At 40.5% G+C, this 22,690-nt stretch overlaps 1 protein-coding gene across 2 annotated transcripts in view; it reads left to right on the forward strand.

The window, feature by feature from the left end:
- Positions 1 to 22,690, forward strand: part of POPDC1 (popeye domain cAMP effector 1) — a 51,905-nt gene that overhangs the window by 19,047 nt on the left and 10,168 nt on the right. For both annotated transcript variants that reach the window (XM_055432933.2, XM_055432934.2), the window contains exons 5-7: positions 790 to 898; positions 12,092 to 12,259; positions 13,193 to 13,334. In XM_055432933.2, coding sequence (XP_055288908.2) covers positions 790 to 898; positions 12,092 to 12,259; positions 13,193 to 13,334 — 419 coding nt within the window. The remainder of the gene's footprint in view (positions 1 to 789; positions 899 to 12,091; positions 12,260 to 13,192; positions 13,335 to 22,690) is intronic.

The following is a 22,690-nucleotide window of genomic DNA, read 5'->3' on the forward strand; positions in this document are numbered from 1 at the left end:
GTGAATCATGCTGGTGTCAGGATTTTTACTTGTGAATAGTTTTCACCTTTTTAGTAAGTTTAATGAAGCAGAAATGGAATAGGTTTAAATTGGGAATTAAAATTTAAGAAGTTTATGTGTGTTTTAGAGGTGATTTGCTTATTTTTTTTGAATATCACAAAAATGCAACTTCTAGGAATATCAGTCTCCTGGGGAGACAGCAGTGTCTGTTCTCTCTCAGAAATGTACCAGTTTGAATAATGAATTATATGGTCATTTCAGCTAGACACTCGGAGAAGGCAATGGCATCCCACTTCAGTACTCTTGCCTGGAAAATCCCATGGACGGAGGAGCCTGGTAGGCTACAGTCCATGGGGTCACTAAGAGTTGGACATGACTGAGCAACTTCACTTTCACTTTTCACTTTCATGAATTGGAGAAGGAAATGGCAACCCACTCCAGTGTTCTTGCCTGGAGAATCCCAGGGACGGGGGATCCTGGTGGGCTGCCATCTATGGGGTCGCACAGAGTCGGACACGACTGAAGCGACTTAGCAGCAGCAGCAGCTAGACACTGTTGAAATTACACATGTCTGCTTCAATATGGACACTTTTTTCCCCTTATTGTTAGTGAAACTTATTTTGAAACTAATACTTATGCCTCGGGAAGTGCTTTTTAATTATGTCAGTCTCCTGTGGGGTCTTTAAGTTTTTACAAAATAAAAAAACCCATAAAATTATGGAGATTTTAAGGCTTGTCATGTTATGTGTGAATTATTATGTATTTATTAACACTAATTTCTGTTATCAGAATGAAGGTTTCCTATCGAGGACATTTTCTGCATAACATTTACCCCTGTGCCTTTATAGATTCTCCTGAATTTAGATCAACCCAGATGCACAAAGGTGAAAAATTCCAGGTAGGTTTTGGCATGATTTTTAAGAAGATTGAAACTAATTAATATCTTATTCAAAATCCAAAGGATTTGGATGGAAAAGTGGCCATGATTTATTGAAAAAAGAGATTACCATATAGTATCATATAGTACTATAGTATCATGTAGTATGATCCCATTTTTGCAAAAAATTTTTTAAATTTATTTTTGGCAGTCCTGGGTCTTCATTGCTGCACGTGGGCTTTTGTCTAGTTGCAGAGAATGGGAGTTACTCTTCAGTGTGGTGTGTAGGCTTCTCATTGAGGTGGCTTCTCTTGTGGCAAGGGCTTTGTTGCTTTGTAGCATGTGGGATCTTCCTGAACCAGGGATCAAACCTGTGTCCCCTTTACTGGCAGGCAGATTCCTAACTACTGGACCATCATGGAAGTTCCTTGTAAAACTGAAAGTGGTGTGTATAGGTACACAAGAAGAGGTTTAGAAAGATATATCCTGATTTAGCCATTATGTTAACACTTGTTTCTGAAAGTTTGATTACTTTGTTTTCTTCCTTTTTGTTTAGTTGAATTTTTATAATTTTTTCATAGAGAGAACATCTAATGCTTTTGTTATGGAAAAAAAGGAAAAGGTCAGTTATGGATAATCAGTGTACTTAAAACATGTTATTTGTTACTTTTACTGGGAAAAGCAGAAAACTGATTTTGCCCTAGAGAACCTACTTTGTTAATCCTTGTGAAAAAAAATTTAACCACTGTATTCTTTTAAATGTAATGAATATGTTTAAGGGCAAAGAATGAAGTTCTTTACAGTTAGAATAATTTGAAGTACTCAGCCTGACTCTTTTAATATCTTAAAATAAAAAACCAGAAACGCTCCATTATGTGATACTTTGTTCTGATTCTTCCTGTAAATGTCCAGCTGTCCTATTTTATTCCCCTCAGTATTGTCAGGAAAGTAAGCAAGAAAATGGATGAGAGTTTCCTTTGGTCTGAGCCTCTAGATTAACAGCAGTAAGGAAGTATCCTGAGAATAGGGTTTCTTATGAGCAGGAGGGTAAATGTAAGCATTTAGGTGGGACATGGAATAGAAGGGGATGCTACCACCTGACAGAGGAAAAATCAGTGTTTCTTGATGACCAAGTCTTATCGTTGAGTCTCATTTTGAGATGCCACACTCTTGGGGATGCCACATGGAGATACAAGGGGACATTCACAGACACTAGTTAAGTGGATTTACAATGGTTTCAGGGCTGCCCCGCTCCTACCCTGCCTGAGTAACCACACAACATGTTAAGGTTATGTGCATTTACTAGAGGGTCTCATATAAATTTACTACCTGGCTGCAATGCTGTCGCCAGGCTTGCTGAGCTAAAGATACAGGAGGAAAAAGCAGATCCTACATCCTGCCTCCTCTAACTTACACACTCCCTTGGGTTTTTCTGGGGTGAGCTCTGCACTGAGTTTTATTCTTATAGTATCTTTAATCACCACCATCTATAAACTGGTCCAGGGCCACTTCTTTCCTCTCTCCCTCTTTTTTTCTGACCTGCTTCCACTTTCTTCTTCCAAAGCCCAACATTTATCTGTTGCATCTATTTCTGTTTATAGTAGCAAGTGATTTTACACAATAACTGTTTCATAGGATCCTGAAGAGACCAGCATTGGGGAAAGGAAGGGGACTGAACCTCCTGTGTTTCCAGCAGCTTGTAGCCCCTGGGACATAACATGGTCTGTCTTTAACACCAGACTTCAAATTATATGTGTAATTAAATTAACATACAAAGGAATTTCTACCTCTCATCACAGTTCTCCTGCTTCTTCAGGACAGGGGATTGCGATTTGGCATTTGAAAAATAGTCCTCATGATTGATTTGCTTCTCATGTTTCTAAAAACGTGACCAAACTCAAGGTACCCTAACTGGGTGAAAGATATTGGTTCAGCCTCCCCAAGCACTAGTTAGCTTTTCTCTGCATAAAGTCTGGTGTGACTGATTGATAAATGGATAAAAACTGCTCTGGCATCATCGAGCCTAAGTCCCGTACATTTGGAGAAGACTCCCATCAGAGTAAGCCCTCGGGAGAGATTCTGTTTTGATTGTTCACCAAATGTTCCTATTGGCGGATACTCAAGAGTAAAAATAGCTGTTGCGCATCTGTGTAGGAGTATATTGCCTCTTCCTGAAGTGAGTTCCCAGATGAAAACCATCATGTGCTCCCAGGATCAGCTTTTAGCTCTCTATGCCAAAGTCAGAGGACACTTGAAATTGTCAGAGGCCAGACTTCTGCACCCACACACCCTTTTACCTGCTAATTTCATTTTTCTCTAAGTCTGGATAGTTATAAGTATTCTGACAGGCGCTGCTTCCTTTGCATTTTTGTTTCTTTAAATGCATTCTTTGGTAGGGGTGCTAGTGAATTCAACAGTAGGATGAAAGGAGGAAAGGAAGCCAGTAGAATTGGTGACTGTCCCTTGAGATCACACAGTGAATGTTATTCAGGAACACGCGGTAATTATGATGACAGGCAGAGTGACAGAGCTGACACGCCAACTCTAAACATCCAGCTGCTCCCTTGGTACTCCGCTAGGACTTACAGACACAGGCTGCTGCTGAGAACTCTTGGGAGAATCTTGAGTATCAGTATCACAGAAGGCAGAAGTAGTGTCTTGTGTCTTATTTCTTCTTTGCACAGTCATTTCATCTCCAGTGAGCTTTGCCATTTTCATTTTTCTTTTGGGTTCTCCCTCCTGCTGTTGCCTTCCCATAATCGATAGCACATCCTGTGCTGTGAAGCTTGAAAAACAAACCTTTATTGACTTTAAGGGGAAAAGAATGTCTTGGAGGCAGATGTCCAGGCTCTGGTGAAATAAAGGAACACTGAGTTTTAACTGCTTTTAAATAAAACCTTCTCTTACTGTTAAGTAAATCTTTGGGTTAAGTTGCAGAGCAATTTAATCTGCCAGCCTTGGCTCTGCTGTGTTTTAGTGTGGATGAGAACTCAATAAAAATTAGCTGAGTGGACCACTTCTGGGACATTTTCATGTGTGAGATGTTGTGCAGTACACAAGGAAAATAATAAATTCCCCCCTGAGGACAGTCAGTCAGTCATCATGTCAGACTGCCATTTCCCATGCTAGCACATTCAGCGTTTCCCTCTGACACCCTGGTTCTTGATAAGGTGTTTTCATTAAGTGAGGGTGTAGGATTGGTTTGGGACTAATCCAGCACTTTGAGTAATTGCAGCAAACCTGGTTACAAATGCTTTGTCTAATTCTCTACTTGAGAGAAATGCTTTTGTGTCTTCCACTGTTGTGTAGGCTTTTATTTCTTCTGTATAATTCTTCACAAGAACTCAAGCATGGCTCTGCTGAGATACCCTAATAATCTAAAAAACAAATGTATTTTATGGAAGCTTTAAGAATTCCTAGGTGCTTCAAAAAATTCCTCATTAAAGATATGTTTCACTTGGCTGCTGTGACAGGAAATCATTAAGTAAAACTGTCTATTTGACAGGACTGAAGCATTAGCTATCGAGTGAAATGACCTCAGTCAATATGCTAACTACCTGCTTCCAACTAAATGCTTGACCTTGTGGACTTGACAGACTCAACTTCCCAGGTGTCGCTAGTGGTTAAGAAACCTCCTGTCAACGCAAGAGACATAAGACTCAGGTTCCATCCCTGGGTTGGAAGAGGGCATAGCAATCCACTCCAGTATTCTTGTCTGGAGAATCCCATGGACAGAGAAGCCAGGGGGGCTATGGTCTGAAGGGTCACAAAGAGTTGGACATGACTGAAGTGACTTAGCATGCACGCATAGCTTATTATATGAATACCATTACTACATTTAAATTGAATAATAATTTAATCCGGGAGTTGGTGATGGACAGGGAGGCCTGGCGTGCTGTGATTCATGGGGTCGCGGAGAGTCGGACACGACTGAGCGACTGAACTGAACTGACTGAAAGTTTTCAACCATCAATAAAAATGGTTGCCTAGTCACATGTAAATCAATGAAGTTAGAATACACCCTCTCACGTACACAAAGATAAACTCAAAATGGCTTAGGGACTTAAACATAAGACATAATACCATAAAACTCTTAGAAGAAAACATAGGCAAAACATTATCTGACATAAATCATACCAGTGTTTTCTTAGGTCAGTCTCCCAAGGCAATAGAAATTAGAACAAAACAAACAAATGGGGCCTAATCAAATTTACAAGCTTTTGCACAGAAAAGGAAACCATCAACAAAATGAAAAGATAACCTACAGAATGGGAGAGAATATTTGCAAACGATGCAGCTGACAAGGGCTTAATTTCCAAAATATACAAATAGCTCATACAACTTGATAACAATAAAAAGTCCAATGAGAAAATGAGCGGAAGACTTAAATAGACATTTCTCCAAAGAAGAAATACAGATGGCAAATAGGCACAAGAATAGATGCTCAACATCGCTAATTATTAGAGAAATGCAAATCAAAACTACAATGAGGTACCATCTCACACTGGTCAGAATGGCCTGGAGAGGGTGTGGAGAAGAGAGAACCCTCCTACACGGTCGGTAGGAATGTAAGTTGGTGCAGCCACCATAGAAAACAGTATGGAGTTTCCTCAGAAAACTAAATATAAAATTACTATATGATCCAGCAATCTGCCTCCTGGGCATATGTCCATACAGAGCTATAAGTCAAAAAGATCCAAGCACTCCATTGTTCATTGCAGCACTGTTTACAATAGCTAACACATAGAAGAAACCTAAATGTCCATCAACAGATGGATGGATCAAGATGTGGTATATACATATAATGGAATATTACTCAGTCATAAACAAGAATGAAATAGCACCATTTGCAGCAACATAAATGGAACTACTGTGGATCACAATAAACTGTGGAAAATTCTGAAAGAGATGGGAATACCAGACCACCTGACCTGACTCTTGAGAAATCTGTATGCAGGTCAGGAAGCAACAGTTAGAACTGGACATGGAACAACAGACTGGTTCCAAATAGGAAAAGGAGTGCGTCAAGGCTGTATATTGTCACCCTGCTTATTTAACTTATATGCAGAGTACATCATGAGAAACGCTGGACTGGAGGAAGCACAAGCTGGAATCAAGATTGCCAGGAGAAATATCAATAACCTCAGATATGCAGATGACACCACCCTTATGGCAGAAAGTGAAGAAGAACTAAAGAGCCTCTTGATGAAAGTGAAAGGAGAGAGTGAAAAAGTTGGCTTAAAGTTCAACATTCAGAAAACTAACATCATGGCATCCGGTCCCATCACTTCGTGGCAAATAGATGAGGAAACAGTGGCTGACTTTATTTTTCTGAGCTCCAAAATCACTGCGGATGATGACTGCAGCCATGAAATTGAAAGACGCTTGCTCCTTGGAAGGAAAGTTATGATCAACCTAGACAGTATATTAAAAAGCAGAGACATTACTTTGCAAACAAAGGTCCATCTAGTCAAGGCTATGGTTTTTCCCGTGGTCATGTATGGATGTGAGAGTTAGACTATAAAGAAAGCTGAGCGCTGAAGAATTGATCCTTTTGAACTGTGGTGTTGGAGAAGACTCTTGAGAGTCCCTTGGACTGCAAGGAGATCCAACCAGTCCATCCTAAAGGAGATCAGTCCTAGGTGTTCATTGGAGGGACTGATGTTGAAGCTGAAACTCCAATACTTTGGCCACCTGATGCAGAGAGCTGACTCATTTGAAAAGACCCTGATGCTGGGAGGGATTGGGGGCAGGAGGAGAAGGGGACGACAGAGAATGAGATGGTTGGAGGGCATCACCAACACAATGGACATGAGTTTGAGTGAACTCCGGGAGTTGGTGATGGACAGGGAGGCCTGGCGTGCTGTGATTCATGGGGTTGCAAAGAGTCAGACACGACTGAGCAACTGAACTGAACTGAAATGGAACTAGTGATTATCAAACTAAGTAAAGTAAGTCAGAAAGACAAATGACATATGATGTCACTTATATGTGGAACCTAAAATATGGCACAAATGAACCTATCTACAAAACAAACAGACTCACAGGCATAGAAAACAGATTTATGGTTGCCATGGAGTAGGGAGTTAGAGAGGGATAAAGTAGGAGTTTCAGGTTAGCAGATGTAAGGTATTAAGTATAGAATGTTTAAACAATAAGGCCCTACTGTATTGCACAGGGAACTATATTCAATATCCGATGATAATATTGGAAAGGAATATTAAAAAAGAATGTATATATGTATAACTGAATCACTTTGCTATATAGCAGAAGTTCAGTTCAGTTGCTCAGTCATGTCTGACTCTTTGCAGCCCCATGGACTGCAACACACCAGGCCTCCCTGTCCATCACCAACTCCCAGAGTTTACTCAAACTCATGTCCATTGAGTCGGTGATGCCATCCAGTCATCTCTACCTCTGTCGTCCCCTTCTCCTCCTGCCTTCAATCTTTTCCATCATCAAGGTCTTTTCAAATGAGTCAGTTCTTCCTATCAGCTGGCCTAAGTGTTGGACTTTTAGCTTTAGCATCAGTCCTTCCAATGAACAACCAGGACTGATCTCCTTTAGGATGGACTGGTTGGATATCCCTGCAGTCCAAGGGTCTCTTCAAGAGCCTTCTCCAACACCACAGTTCAAAAGCATCAATTCTTCGGCACTCAGCTTTCTTCACAGTCCAATTCTCACATCCATACATGACCACTGGGAAAACTATAGCCTTGACTAGAGGGACCTTTGTTGGCAAAGTAATGTCTCTGCTTTTTAATATACTGTCTATGTTGGTCATAACTTTTCTTTCAAGGACCAAGTGTCTTTTAATTTCATGGCTGCAGTCACCATCTGCAGTGATTTTGGAGGCCCCCAAAATAAAGTCTGTCACTGTTTCCACTGTTTCCCCATCTATTTGCCATGGAGTGATGGGACCAGATGCCATGATGTTAGTTTTCTGAATGTTAAGCTTTAAGCAAATGTTTTCACTCTCCTCTTTCACTTTCATCAAGAGGCTCTTTAGTTCTTCTTCACTTTCTGCCATAAGGGTGGTGTCATCTGCATATCTGAGGTTATTGATATTTCTTCCAGCAATCTTGATTCCAGGTTGTGCTTCATCCAGTCCAGCATTTTGCTTGATGTACTATGCATATAATAAGCAGGGTGACAATATGCAGCCTTGATGTACTCCTTTCTCGATTTGATGCCACAAGGAATGATATTCAATCTTATAATAACGTATAATGAAAAAGAATCTGAAAAGGGAGATACATATATATATGTATAAACAAATCCTTTTGCTATATACTTGAAACACTAAATCAACTAAACTTTAATTTTTAAAAGTAGTTCTAAGCAATGGTTCTAAGCAAACTATAATATCATATTAAAAGTATTTTTGCCTCATGGAAAACTTGAGGTTATTAAAATGGTTTAAAAAAACGTTAAATGCATATGTAATACATTGCCTGTACAATGGCTTCTTTTCCTCAATGATTTCCAACTCCTCCTTTACTTCTTCCCCCACTGTGCATGAATTGTATCTTCCAAAGGCATGGATGACGTCTTTGCAGAATGAAGGGACTTCAACCCTCCTAACCCTTTCTTCAGGGTTGGGTGCAGGACTGGGTCATCCTGAGTGCTCGGTGCTCACCTTCTCTAAAAATACTCCTCGAGAATATTATTCAGTCACCTTTGTTTACATACACATCTCCTACTGTTTCTGGAAACTCCTAAGGACAGGCTTCTGTGTCTCTTGATCTTATACTTCTCTTCCTATAAATCTTTTTGTTCTTGGTCACGTATCCTTACTTATTACCAGCTTCCTCCACTAGAATGTAGGCTTTATGACACTATGTTCAGTTGTTCTTTACACAGAGGATGCTCAATGGTGAGTCAGCCTTATGCTCACTTCACCAAATGGCTTTCTCGGTGATTGTCTTGATGAATCTAGAACATATTGGATTTCCCACCTTGTAGGAAAACATGTCTTGGCTGGAAATCAGAAGCGCTCACTCCACTGTTCATTAACATGTGTCCATATATAAACTTTTTGGTGCTTATTTGGCATCTGGAAAATGAGGAAGAATGTTATCTGTTTTATCTCAAAGGCAGTTTTAAGGATCTGCTTACATGATAGATTTAAAAGCACCTTGCTGCTGCTGCTGCTGCTGCTAGGTCACTTCAGTCGTGTCCGACTCTGTGTGACCCCATAGACGGCAGCCCACCAGGCTCCCCCGTCCCTGGGATTCTCCAGGCAAGAACACTGGAGTGGGCTGCCATTTCCTTCTCCAATGTGTGAAAGTGAAAAGTGAAAGTGAAGCCGCTCAGTCATGTCAGACTTGTAGCTGTTTCAAAATACAATACATTCTTAAAGGAAGGGCATAATGTGTACTGGGAATTTCCTAGTCATTCTCTTTCATTTTCCCCTGTCCTGTAACTTGTCAAAACACTTACTGCCCCCTGAGGTTGTCACATTTCTTTATTATCAGCTTCCTCCACTAATGTAAGCATCACAGGGCAAGGATCTTGTCTTTCTTGTTCACCATGATAACCTCAGTGCTTTGAACTGGGTCTGGCATAAACTACCAGCCTAACAGTGTATGGTGAAAGAATAAATGAAATTTAGTGTTTTATGGAACCATAGAGCTTCACTTTCACTTTTCACTTTCACACATTGGAGAAGGAAATGGCAGCCCACTCCAGTGTTCTTGCCTGGAGAATCTCAGAGACGGGGGAGCCTGGTAGGCTTCTGTCTATGGGGTCACACAGAGTCGGACACGACTGAAGTGACTTAGCAGCAGCAGCAGCAGCAGAGCTTCTGATGTGTTTCTTAAATGCCAATGTGTTTGGTTTGGCAGATTTATTATTTAATATTAATATAATATTTTAATATTATTTAACATGATAAATAAGTAGTTTTATTTTCCTGGGAACACTGACACATCTTTTGTAGCCGAACCCTCTGATTTACTGCGAATCAGATTTCAGCGACTGACACAAGGAGGGAAGCTGGGTTTCTGTTTTCTCTCCTAGTAGAGAGAAAACATATCTTGTCATCTGAAATACATTTAGTTTTCTGACTAACAAAGGGTAAAAAGCTCCTTTGGAAACATTTTCTCTGGGCCCACATATGACTTCATGTCAATTTTGAAAACTTTTATTAATCTCCCACTTGGAAAGGCATTGGGTTTAATATTAAAGATATAAAAACCCTTTTTGCCTTCAGTAGTATTTGTGTTCCTCTGTTAATTCCTTCATCAGTAAATCTGCCTGAGTACCACTCTGTGTTGGAAGCCAGGAACGCAGTATGAAGTTGCACAGTCCTTGCCCTCAGGGTACTCAGATGAGCTGGAGTTCAGTAATAGGCATGCCATGTGAAGCTGATGGAAGGACCTGCGTGGGAGGAAGGACATCCTCACATTGAGCTCCTTGTTCTGGAGAGAGGATTTCTTTAAGGAATATTTGAGCCCTGCACAGTGCAATTACAATGCTCTCCAACTTTCTTATGTAATGACACTAAAGGAAAGAGTGTGGTTTCCCAGTTCTGAGCCAGCTGGAGCATCTCTGTGTGTGTCCCCATCGTGCTACCCTTGGTATTTCACATACAAGAAATACCTGTGACAGAAGGAACAAAAAAGGACCCTTACTAGCCTTATTCATCAATGACAGTCTGGGTCCTAAAATCAATTCACGAGTTCATTTTTTCATTCTCTAGTATAATAATCCAGGTATAAAGAAATATTTAGCCATATTGAACATCCAATTGGGACATCAGTCCAGTACACTCTAGCAGTGCTATTGACATGGAGGCCAACCTTCTATCACCAGACCTCACAAAACAGAACAAAACTTGAAGACTTTATTTTCACTTAATCTGCAGATCGCGTGCTCAGTTGCTTCGGTCATGTCCGACTTTTTGCGACCCTATGGACCATAGCCCACCAGACTCCTCTGTCCATGTGGACTCTCCAGGCAAGAATACTGGAGTGGGTTGCCATGCCCTCCTCCAGGAGATCTTCCCGACCCAGGGATTGAACCTGCGTCTCTTATGTCTCCTGCACTGCAGGCGGGTTAGCCCAGTGTACAGACTGCTTGATTTTAAACATAATGTTTTAAATAAAACATTATGTTTAAAATCAAGCACCGAGGAAACCAGAATTGAAAGAGACACATGTACTCCAATGTTCATCGCAGCACTGTTTATAATAGCCAGGACATGGAAGCAACCTAGATGTCCATCTGCAGACGAATGGATAAGAAAGCTGTGGTACATTTACACAATGGAATATTCCGTTCCGTTCCGTTCCGTCGCTCAGTCGTGTCCGACTCTATGCGACCCCGTGGACTGTAGCCTACCAGGCTTCTCCATCCATGGGATTCTCCAGGCAAGAATACTGGAGTGGGTTACCGTTTCCTTCTCCAGGGGATCTTCCCGACCCAGGGATCGAACCCGGGTCTCCCTCATTGGAGGCAGACGCTTTAACCTCTGAGCCACCAAGAATACATTTGAATCAGTTCTAATGAGGTGAATGAAACTGGAGCCTATTATACAGAGTGAAATAAGCCAGAAAGAAAAATACCAATACAGTATACTAACACATATATATAGGGAATTTAGAAAGATGGTAACGATAACCCTATATATGAGACAGCAAAAGAGAAACAGATGTATGGAACAGTCTTTTGGACTCTGTGGGAGAGGGCAAGGGTGGGATGATTTGGGAGAAAGGCATAGAAACATGTATAATATCATATGTGAAACGATTCGCCAGTCCAGGTTCAATGCATGATACAGGATGCTCGGGGCTGGTGTACTGGGATGAACCAGAGGGATGGGATGGGGAGGGAGGTGGGTGGGGGCTTCAAGATGGGGAACACATGTACACCTGGGGCAGATTCATGTCAATGTATGGCAAAACCAATACAATAATGTAAAGTAATTAGCCTCCAATTAAAAAAAAAAAGAAATTAGGAGTTGGCAGTTCTGATCTCCCATTCTGCTTCATCCCTCATGGTTCCTACTCCCAGGAACTTGACCTCACACACACAAAAATAAATAAATAAACATAATGTTTTATTTAGAGATGCTTGTGTTTATGAATCTTATTTTAACTAATATGATAAAACATTGCTATAATAATATCCACTAAATTATTCCACTCTTCCCTTGCCCCACATTACTGACATCATAATTCATATACATTTTTCTTTCTGTTTCTTTGGCAGGTCACCATTATTGCAGATGATAGTTGCAGATTTTTATGCTGGTCAAGAGAAAGATTAACTTACTTTCTGGAATCGGAGCCTTTTCTGTATGAAATATTTAGGTATCTAATAGGAAAAGACATTACAAACAAGCTCTACTCATTGAATGATCCCACCTTAAATGATAAAGTATGTATTTTTCTGAGTCCTTTTACTTTGTTAAATACATATGTAGAGTGAAGTATCCCTCCTTTATGTAGTGTATAGGTTCCTGAACCTTCATTAACTAATCATGAATTAGTTCTTTGTTAAATGAAGTGGGGATGCTTATAATTGAGAGACCCTTCAGGGGATCATTTCTCAAGAATGAGGAAATACCATGTAATTATTATATTTCCCATGACCCAGTGAGGTGTCTGCACATGTCAGACTCCTCATGTGTAGTGAGGATGTGCTGTCCTCTTCATAAAATGTCCTTCAAGGAATCTAAAGAAGATGGTAAGTGAGACAGAGGACTAGGGGTGATGTGTGTAGGCCAGGGAAGGCAAGGAAGACTGATAAATGCTGATCAACCCCAGCAAGCAGGAGGTTGGCATTTTAACCCCGTGTCTTCCAGTCTTGCACATCCTACTGATCAGGTCCCTTTCTAGAAAACCCATAAGTGACAAGAGAGGCATAGGATGGAAGCCTGTGGCCATTCTGCTAGGCATTTCAGAGCTGTATGGATCTTCAACAATTTGCAATTTGATCTTCATTTCCCCATGTTTGCTGAGAAAGAAATTTAAATGACTACAGAAGAGAACTTGCAAAACATTGTTTCCAGAAGTACTGTTCCCCAGGGACTATGAGTATGGGTGTGTGCACTCTTCAAGTTATCTTGCCTAGGCTGTTATCAAATTAGGTTGGTGCTTAGCATTTTTCAGATTAATAAATAGTCCAGTGAATATATCAAACTTTTATAATGTATTTGCAGTAATAGCTTATAATAAAAAATTATAGCTACTGTTTATTTGGCACTATGTACCAACAGTTCTTTATTTCAAGGAAAAGTAAATGCTACTTACAGGAAAGCTATGATCTAAGTCCCATAGCGCTCAGAAATCTTAAAACTTTGCTTTACAGAAGATCAAAAAGTTGGACCACCAGCTCAGCCTTTGCACTCAGTTGTCCATGCTAGAAATGAGGAACAGTATAGTCAGCTCCAGCGAAGACGAAGACGGCTTACACCAGTTTCTTCGGGGCACCTCCAGCGTATCCTCTCTTCGTAAGTTATCCCCACCCTGGGATTCTGACGGATGTTGCTAGAAAACGACAAATGACAACTCTGATCAGAAAAATAACTTTTCAAGTTGAAATTATTTGACAACCTAAAGGTAACAATAAAAATAATCACTTTTTCTTTTTTTCTCTATTGCCCGTCAGTTAAAATCTAACTCTAGAACTCATATTTCCATTTCAGAAATTGTCCACTTGTTTTGCCATATACTTTTCTCAAACTATTGAGTGGAATAGTATGAAACAGTCCATATGGCTTTCTGGGCATAGTCTTCTTGTTTTCACGATTTTTGTGGAAACTACACCCAGTGTTTAAAATGGCAGGAAGGATTCTGATGCTGGGAGAGATTGGGGGCAGGAGGAGAAGGGGATGACAGAGAGTGAGATGGCTGGATGGCATCACCAACTCGATGGACATGAGTTTGAGTGAACTGCAGGAGTTGGTGATGGATAGGGAGGCCTGGCGTGCTGTGATTCATGGGGTCGCAAAGAGTCGGACACGACTGAGCGACTGAACTGAACAGCTGGAGGTTATACTGCCAGCTGGTTATCTCAGTGTGACCACCCAGAGTTAACAGGTGATCAGTTAATAGAACTTTCCCTAAGATGAAGGAGGCCACTCAGCTCCACTGTGAGTCACCTCATTCATACTCCCACTAAAAGGCAAGTTCAAGATTCTGCTATAGCTTAGATTGCTTTAAAACATTTTAAATAGCACCAATGACACAGATGTTGAGGTTAATAAGATGAAACAGAATTATTTCAAGAGATACTTAAAATTATTTTATAATAAGAATTATTCCAATAATAGCAGTGTAAGAATGTTGAACCAATTCATGGGAAATAGCAGACAGGCAGATTCTCTCACTGCCTGAACTAAAAACTATTCATTTTTGCAATCATATGTAAAATCAAAGTAACTTCTAAGAACATCCAGATACACACTCAACAATCCTAAACATGTATGTGAATGATCTTGTGACTTTGGATGCTTTAGAGAAAATGGATTAAGGATTTTAAGTATTGCACAGTATTGCTGGAATTGACAAGGCCATGTAATTGGTGTGTCAAAGCGAAGACTAGGCACAGAAATGCATTATGGGCCTAAAGGAGATTTCAGAAATAACACAGAGGAGAACCTGGAAATGGCTATATTTTACTTCAAAGTAACGTTTTGAAAGTACAACTGAGGTTGACCAAACTCTAAATCTACTAGCATGTCAGATGTATTATCTGCCTTATTGAAACAGTTTGGTGGTCATTAATAAGCATTTCCAATGGACCCATCTTAATTACTTGTACAGTGATTTCTAAGAAAGGCCAGCAGAAGCAGAATTACACTGAAATATTGTATGTGATTATTCTTCCTATAGAATGGCTTTTTTTTGTGGTTTTTATAGTTCTGCAGTATTGCTGAGGAAGCCCTGAGAACAAGCAGTATATGGGATGGCCATTCATTTTCTTAAAATCAGCTTGGTTTTTCTGTAGTATTTTATTGTATAATCTAAAGCTTTTGGACATTTTGAAAGTGAAAGTGCTGGTTGCTCATTCATGTCTGACTCTTTGTGACCCTATGGACTCTAGCCCACCAGGCTCCTCTGTCCATGGGGATTCTCCAGGCAAGAATACTGGATTGGGTTGCCATTTCCTTATGCAAGGGATCCTTCCAATCCAGGGATCAAACTTGGTTTTCCTGCATTGCAAGCAAATTCTTTACTGTCTGAGCCACCAGGGACGTCCTTTGGACATTTTAACATTTTAGAAAAGAAAACCTTCTCTAGGGTACGTTGTTTAAACAGAATGGGAACATTTTTTCAAGATTAACGTCTGTACTATACTTGCCTCCAGAAGCCTAGATTTCAAGGTATTTTGTGGCTAGATTACACATCTTGTGCATACAGACCTGGATCCTTGCTCTAATAATTATTAGTTGTATGACTTGTAATAAATTGCATGACCTTTCTAATCTGACATGAGCTGTCATATCAGATTGTCAGGACATAATTCCTGGTCTGTTTCCTTCCCTCTTCCTTATAGTGAATTGTGAGTTTAATCCAAATGGCTATTTCTTGCATGGATAATTGAAACTTCCATGTCTGAAGAGGCAGGCAGCCCTGGGGTACAGGGTGGCAGCTTTCCTTCTCAGTTCCCTTGTTCAGTTCCACTTTGCTGTACTGAAAATGTGTACAGCCTTCTTGTGTTGTTTACTTAATGATCAAATATATATTTTAGCCTCAGGTTTATTATACAAGCTCTTACACATTATGATGTAAATGCATAGAGCCACATATAGGCATAGTTTTGAGTGTGTGCACGTGTGTGTTTGTGTGAACTGCACAGCAAATGGACGTTCATCCCTGCTTCCTTTTAACAGTCATCATTCTGAGTTTCTCAGCTTCACCTCTGCAGCTTAATGGAAGACATTAGTATTTGAGCACAACACTGATATTAATTATGAATTATTCATCCTACCATGTGATTCATGAAAAATTGGTTAGTTCTTATTTTTTCTTACTTAGGTTTTGTCCCAGAACTACGGAAGGCTGTTTTTGCTTTTCTTTTGTTCAATAGGGCATCAACTTATCCAATTTACATTCCTTGTAAAATAGAGAATACAAAACCAATCCCTTAGGACTGTCAGGCTAAAGTAACAAAGTTCAGCATACTTTGAGCATGTCAGGTCCCCAAAACAAATGCCTGAGCTCTGATTATTCTGGATTTTTGATGTACACATGGGGGCAGCCAGGGCAGCTGGACTCAGCAACAGTATCAGCTTCATGAATGCTAGTGGAAAGAAGGGAACACATGTTTATTGACAATAGCAATTATTATTTTTTTCAGGTACTCTCTAAACATAATCACATTTAATCTTCACTGCAGTCTGCATGGAAGAGAGGTATCTTAGCTCTCACTAGACAACACAGTGCTCACAGATGGTTCCCCCAACTTCTGCCTACGGCAGAGAGGCTGCTTGCTTTCTCTCTCACATGCACACGGGTGCTGCCGGGTCCTCCTCACTCTGGGACACTGAAGGAGCAGCTGCTGTTTGGGTCACTGCCACTCGTGGCTGAGGGAAGACAGTGATGGCAGAATCACAACACGGCTCTTAAAGCTGGTTAATTCTTTTTTGCTCTCCTGTTGCTTCATTTGCTTGAGTTCCATGTTTGGAAGTGTGATTGTGAGACAGGATGTCCAGGATATGTGAGGAGGATTTAACGCCCTTATATAGTAGATAAAAGTTTTCTTCTCTCTGCTTCTGGACCAAGGTGCTCATTGAGGTGCCTTGTCATCTCTGTCTTCCCCTCCTTACAGGTTTAGCTCCCTACACATAGTATATAAAACACGCATGCAGACTGACTGTCCTTGGCAGTTGCGTCATGGTAAGTGGAGCTGAGCACAGGCATTGTCATGGCAACAGGTGGACATACAATGTTTCTTTGAAAGTTGGGGACTTTATTTTAGTTCGTTGGAGTTAAATAACCTATTGTTTGGTTTGTTTTTTTAAAAATCCTGAGTCAGTGTAGGTGATCCAGTCTGTTAAAACTCATCTTTGAAAGATTTTACTAATTTAAACCATGTTTTTCAGAAATTATAATTAAAATTTATGATTTCTTTAACAGACTATGGAATAGTTAAGAGAGATTTCTTCCTGACCAAAAAAGCCTTTTCAAGTATTTTTTTGTTATTAATGTCAAGAAGCTCTGGACAGTCTACTAATTTCATATGACCTAATCAGAGCTTAGGCATAGCTTAGACCATAATCACTCGGTCGTATCCGACTCTTTGGGACCCCCATGGACTGTAGTCCATGGAATTCTCCAGGCCAGAATACTGGAGTGGATAGCCGTTCCCTTCTCCAGGGGATTTTCCCAACCCAGGGGTCAAACCCAGGTCCAGGTCTCCCACATTGCAGGTGGATTCTTTACCATCTGAGCCACCAGGGAAGCCCGACCTAGGGGTACAGATCTGTGCTAAGCTGAGTTCATTTGCATCTGGTTAGTATTCTTGTCTGCTAAGACTAGGCAGCTTATCTGATAATAATAAGTTTCCCTCAGCTGGAAATATACAAAAAGCCAATTCCATCTTCTGAGTTTCACGAAATAATCTTTTCAATCCAATTTGTATTCCGTTTCCCCTGTGAACAACTGTAGGCTTACAAACAGGATTATAGGAAGAGGTGGAAAGGCAGCAGGGACCTGGAGATGAGCCTAAGAACTGTTCTCAGACCCACCAGAAGGGCTAGTGAAAAGCAGCACCCCCACTTTATAGATGAGTAGAGTGCAGCTTGTTGTTGCTGCTGCTAAGTCGCTTCAGTCGTGTCCGACTCTGTGCGACCCCATAGACGGCAGCCCACCAGGCTCCCCTGTCCCTGGGATTCTCCAGGCAAGAACACTGGAGTGGGTTGCATAAAAGTGAAAGTGAAGTCGCTCAGTCATGTCCGACTCCTAGCGACCCCATGGACTGCAGCCTACCAGGCTCCTCCGTCCATGGGATTTTCCAGGCAAGAGTACTCAGGGAGGTTGAATAACCTGGTCAGGGCCACTCGCCAGCCCTAAAACTAAGAAGTACTGAATTGGTTCCAAGGTCGTGCTTTGCGTCTGACCTTAGGAATACCCGGGCATGAGTGTAAACTTGTTTGGGAATATTCAGCCCCTGCTGCAGCCACTGACACATCCTGACCACTGTCATACATGTTCTCATTTCATCTTCACTTACCTTCACAAGGTAAGTGTTGTGTTTCCCGCTTTTCATGGCCAGGAATATGCCATTCATCTCCTCTGGGACCTTAGCGCACAAGCTCCTCCTGGCTGGGGGACCATCTCCAGGGCCCCAGCCCTCACCAGTCCTTTAAATGGCCTCTCTCCTTACCCAGCATATTCTCATCTGTGAAATGACTATAAAAGAATTTTACTGGGCTGTGTACTTTCAGTCTTTTAATAAAATAAAATTATCAAGTTAATATACAGTTATTAAATAATAAAAAAAATTTTTTTCAATGAAAAGAACTGACCCCTTCCAACCTAACCACGCTTTAAGAGCAATCATATTTTAACAATTTTTGCCCAAAATGCTAAATAGTGTGCTGTTATTTATTGATTTATCCTCCTAACCTTTATCTTCTAACCTAACTTAGCTCACTTTTAACTTCCTTTCCCGCTTCTGCTCAGTATAAAATATGACTAGTTTTTATCCCTTTATTGTTTACATTTGTAACATTAAATAATACATATAAACCTCTGTTTCTTTTTCTCTCTGAAGCACTTCCAAAGGTGAGGACATTAGATTCCCTGCAGTTAGTTATTCTTTCCCCTTCTACCTTCAAACTCCTGTCTCTCTTTAAACTTTTCAGCAGCCAAGGTTGAGAACATATTTCTATTCCTTCTTTTTTCTTATTTATTTTTTAATTGGAGGAAAACTGCTTTACAACATTGTGTTTCTGCCATACAACAATGCAAATTAGTCAACATTTTATACATAGATACATGTCTCCTCCCTCTCGAGCTTCCCTCTCAGCCCAGCCCACCCCTCTACATCGTCACAGAGCACAAGGCTGGGCTCCCTGTGTTATTCAGCAACCTCTCAACAGCTGTTTCACACATGTAGTGGATATATGTCAGTGCTACTTTTTCAATTTATCCCACCCCCTCTTTCCTGCACTGTGTCCACAAGTCCCTTCTCTATGCCTGCATCTCCATTCCTCCCCTGCGAATAGGTTCATCAGTACCATTTTTCTAGATGCCATATAAATATGCATTAATATACAATATTTGTTTTTCTGACTTACTTCACTCTGTATAACAGGCTCTAGGTTCATCCAACTCATGCCAACTGACTCAAGTCCGTTCCTTTTTATGGCTGAGTTATATTCCACTGTATGTATGTAACACAATTTCTTTATCCATTCATCTGTCATTGGACATCTAGGTTGCTTTTATGTCCTGGCCATTGTTAATAGTGCTTCAGCAAATGTTGGGGTGGGTACTTGTGTCTTTTTGAATTGTGGTTTCTCGCAGTATATGCCCAGTGGCTGGATTCTTTCATCATACGGTAGTTTTATTCTTAGTTTTTTAAAGAAATCTCTATACTGTTCTCTCTAGTGGCTGTATCAACTTACATTCTCACCAAAAGTGCAAGAGGGTTCCCTTTTCTCCACACCCTCTCCAGCATTTATTGTTGTAGACTTTTTGATTATGGTCTTTCTGATTGGTATGAGATGATACTTCATTGTAGTTTTGATTTTCATTTCTCTGATAATGAGCGATATTGAGCATCTTTTCATGTGTTTATTGGCCATCTGTTGTCTTAATTGGAGAAATGTCTGTTTAGGTCTTCTGCCCATTTTTTGGTTGGACTGTTTTTCTGGTGTTGAGCTATATGAGCTGCTTACATATTTTGGAGATTAATCCTTTGTCAGTTGCTTCCTTTGCCATTATTTTCGCCCATTCTGAGTGTTGTCTTTTCATCTTGTTTATAGTTTCCTTTGCTGTGCAGAAGCTTTTATGCTTTTTTAATTGGAGGAAAATTGCTTCACAATGTTGTGTTTGTTTCTGCTGAATAGTTTTTTAATGTGGTAAAATACATGTAACACACAAATTACCCATCTTATCCATTTTTAAAATTTTCAGTTCAGTTCAGTTTCAGTTCAGTCACTCAATTGTGTCCGACTCTTTGCAACCCCATGAATCGTAGCATGCCAGGACTCTCTGTCCATCACCAACTCCCAGAATTCACCCAAACTCATGTGCATCGAGTTGGTGATGCTATCAAGCCATCTCATCCTCTGTCGTCCCCTTCTCCTCCTGCCCCCAATCCCTCCCAGCATCAGGGCATTTTCCAATGAGTCAGCTCTTCGCATGAGGTGGCCAAAATATTAGAGTTTCAGCTTCAGCATCAGTCCTTCCAATGAACACCCAGGACTGATCTCCTTTAGAATGGACTGGTTGGATCTCCTTGCAGTCCAAGGGACTCTCAAGAGTCTTCTCCAACACCACAGTTCAAAAGCATCAATTCTTAGGCGTTCAACTTTCTTCACAGTCTAACTCTCACATCCATGCATGACCACAGGAAAAACCATAGCCTTGACTAGACAGACCTTTGTTGGCAAAGTAATGTCTCAGCTTTTTAATGTGCTATCTAGGTTGATCATAACTTTCCTTCCAAGGAGTAAGCGTCTTTTAATTTCATGGCTGCAATCAGCATCCAAAGTGATTTTGGAACCCCAAAAAATAAAGTCTGACACTGTTTCCACTGTTTCCCCGTCTATTTCCCATGAAGTGATGGGACCAGATGTCTTGATCTTAGTTTTCTGAATGTTGAGCTTTAAGTCAGCTTTTTCACTGTCCTCTTTCACTTTCATCAAGAGACTTTTTAGTTCCTCTTCACTTTCTGTCATAAGGGTGGTGTCATCTGCATATCTGAGGTTATTGATATTTCTCCTGGCAATCTTGATTCCAGGTTGTGCTTCTTCCAGCCCAGCGTTTCTCACGATGTACTCTGTGTAATATTTAAATAAGCAGGGTGACAATATACAACCTTGACGTACTCCTTTTCCTATTTGGAACCAGTCTGTTGTTCCATGTCCAGTTCTAACTGTTGCTTCCTGACCTGCATACAGGTTTCTCAAGAGGCAGGTCAGGTGGTCTGGTATTCCCATCTCTTTCAGAATTTTCCACAGTTTATTGCAATCCACACAGTCAAAGGCTTTGGCATAGTCAATAAAACAGAAATAGATGTTTTTCTGGAACTCTCTTGCTTTCTCCATGATCCAGCGGATGTTGGCAATTGATCTCTGTTTCCTCTCCTTTTCTAAAACCAGCTTGAACATCTGGAAGTTCACGGTTTAAAAGGTAATAAATATGGTTACTCTCTCCCAGTTGTAGTTAGGTCTTCTTTGCTTCATCCATGGCTTATTTTATAAAGTTTAAAGCAAATAAATAATATTGACATTATGCTTCATTCAGAATTTAATAGTGGGCTATGACTACATTGCTTTCTTTGAGTTCCAGTGTCATCATGATCCCTGATCTGTTCAAAGGAGACTGTTTCTGATAAGTTCAAATGGATTCTCCTTTTATAAAAATACAAATAAATAATGCCACTGTAGTTTACTTCCTGCCAAGCCTCTCCTTTTCTCCTTTAAAGTTTTTTTTATGCCTTGCTGTCAGGACCATCTTATTCACCAGATCCCCAGTATCTTCTAGTTGCTTTTTGTTTTGGGTGAATCATTTCATTTCTTCTTAAAGTCTGAGTAGTTATTTGATATTTGAGTCATGCCTTTTCCTACTGCTTTTTGTTTTCCTGGGTATCTTTAGTGGCCTCTCTTTTTCCTTATCCTTACCTTTTTGGTCTCACATCCTCATTCTCCCAGGCCATCAGTTCCATGTCCCCTTTGTCTCAGACCTCCCTCCTGGAGCCTCTCACCCTCCTACCTCACCCCAAACTGGTGATTCTCTGGCTCTGCTGCACAGCTGCCATCCTTGAACTGCCTTCCCTGTTCCCCTGAGCTTATCCACCAGCTCTGCAACCCTGAAGCTTTCTCTATAGGGCAGGAGAGGACTCAGGCTATTCCTTGGCTACTCACACCTGTTGCCCGGCCATCTCAGGGCCCCGACCACCCATCTGAATAAGCCAGGAATTGATCTGAGAACCTCCTCATGAGAGCCACTAGCCTCCTCACCCTCCCTATTTGCCATAATTTGTATAATTCTTTGCTGAGTCCCTCAGTGGTGCTGAGTCCCTTTAAAGAAATTAGATCTAAAGCATACCTACTCTTCAGCATTATTGTTCAGAAAACTTCCATCCAAACTTAGTTTCTACAATCTGAAATAATCTTATGACCTCAATGAAAAACACGTTTTTTAAATTTAACAAAGTCTTATAATATACATAAGGCAAAGGCACAAGGGGATGATAATCCTTTTCTAGCAAAAAAGCCATTACATTTTTCCCCATCCTCATACATCAAAAAATGTATAATCTAATTAAAATTCTAAACCCCTGTAAGGCTTTTAATTACTTGTTAAAGCAGTTGGCCAGATGGTTAAACATAATAAAAGAACACTTTGAAAGGAATGAAGAAAATGTCATCAAAGTTAACAAAGGAAAGGGGAAAAACATCTTACCACAGTTATACTGGAGAGTTTATAAAAGTGTCACTCCTTGTTAAAATTTCTGAAGCAGAGAGAGAAGTCACTTGACAAACTTCAGACCATGGTCCTTTGCTTACTTAAAGATCAAACTTGAGGTCACTTACTCATTCTCTGGAACAAGTGTGACCTTCACTCTGGATTTAATAAGAACAACTATGTCTGTTTACTTTATCCTGCAAGGAGAAGCCCTCAGGCC

This window comes from Moschus berezovskii, chromosome 10, assembly GCF_049115385.1.
Source record: "Moschus berezovskii isolate FMDL1 chromosome 10, NW_MosBer_1.0, whole genome shotgun sequence".
Classification (NCBI taxonomy): Eukaryota; Metazoa; Chordata; class Mammalia; order Artiodactyla; family Moschidae; genus Moschus; species Moschus berezovskii.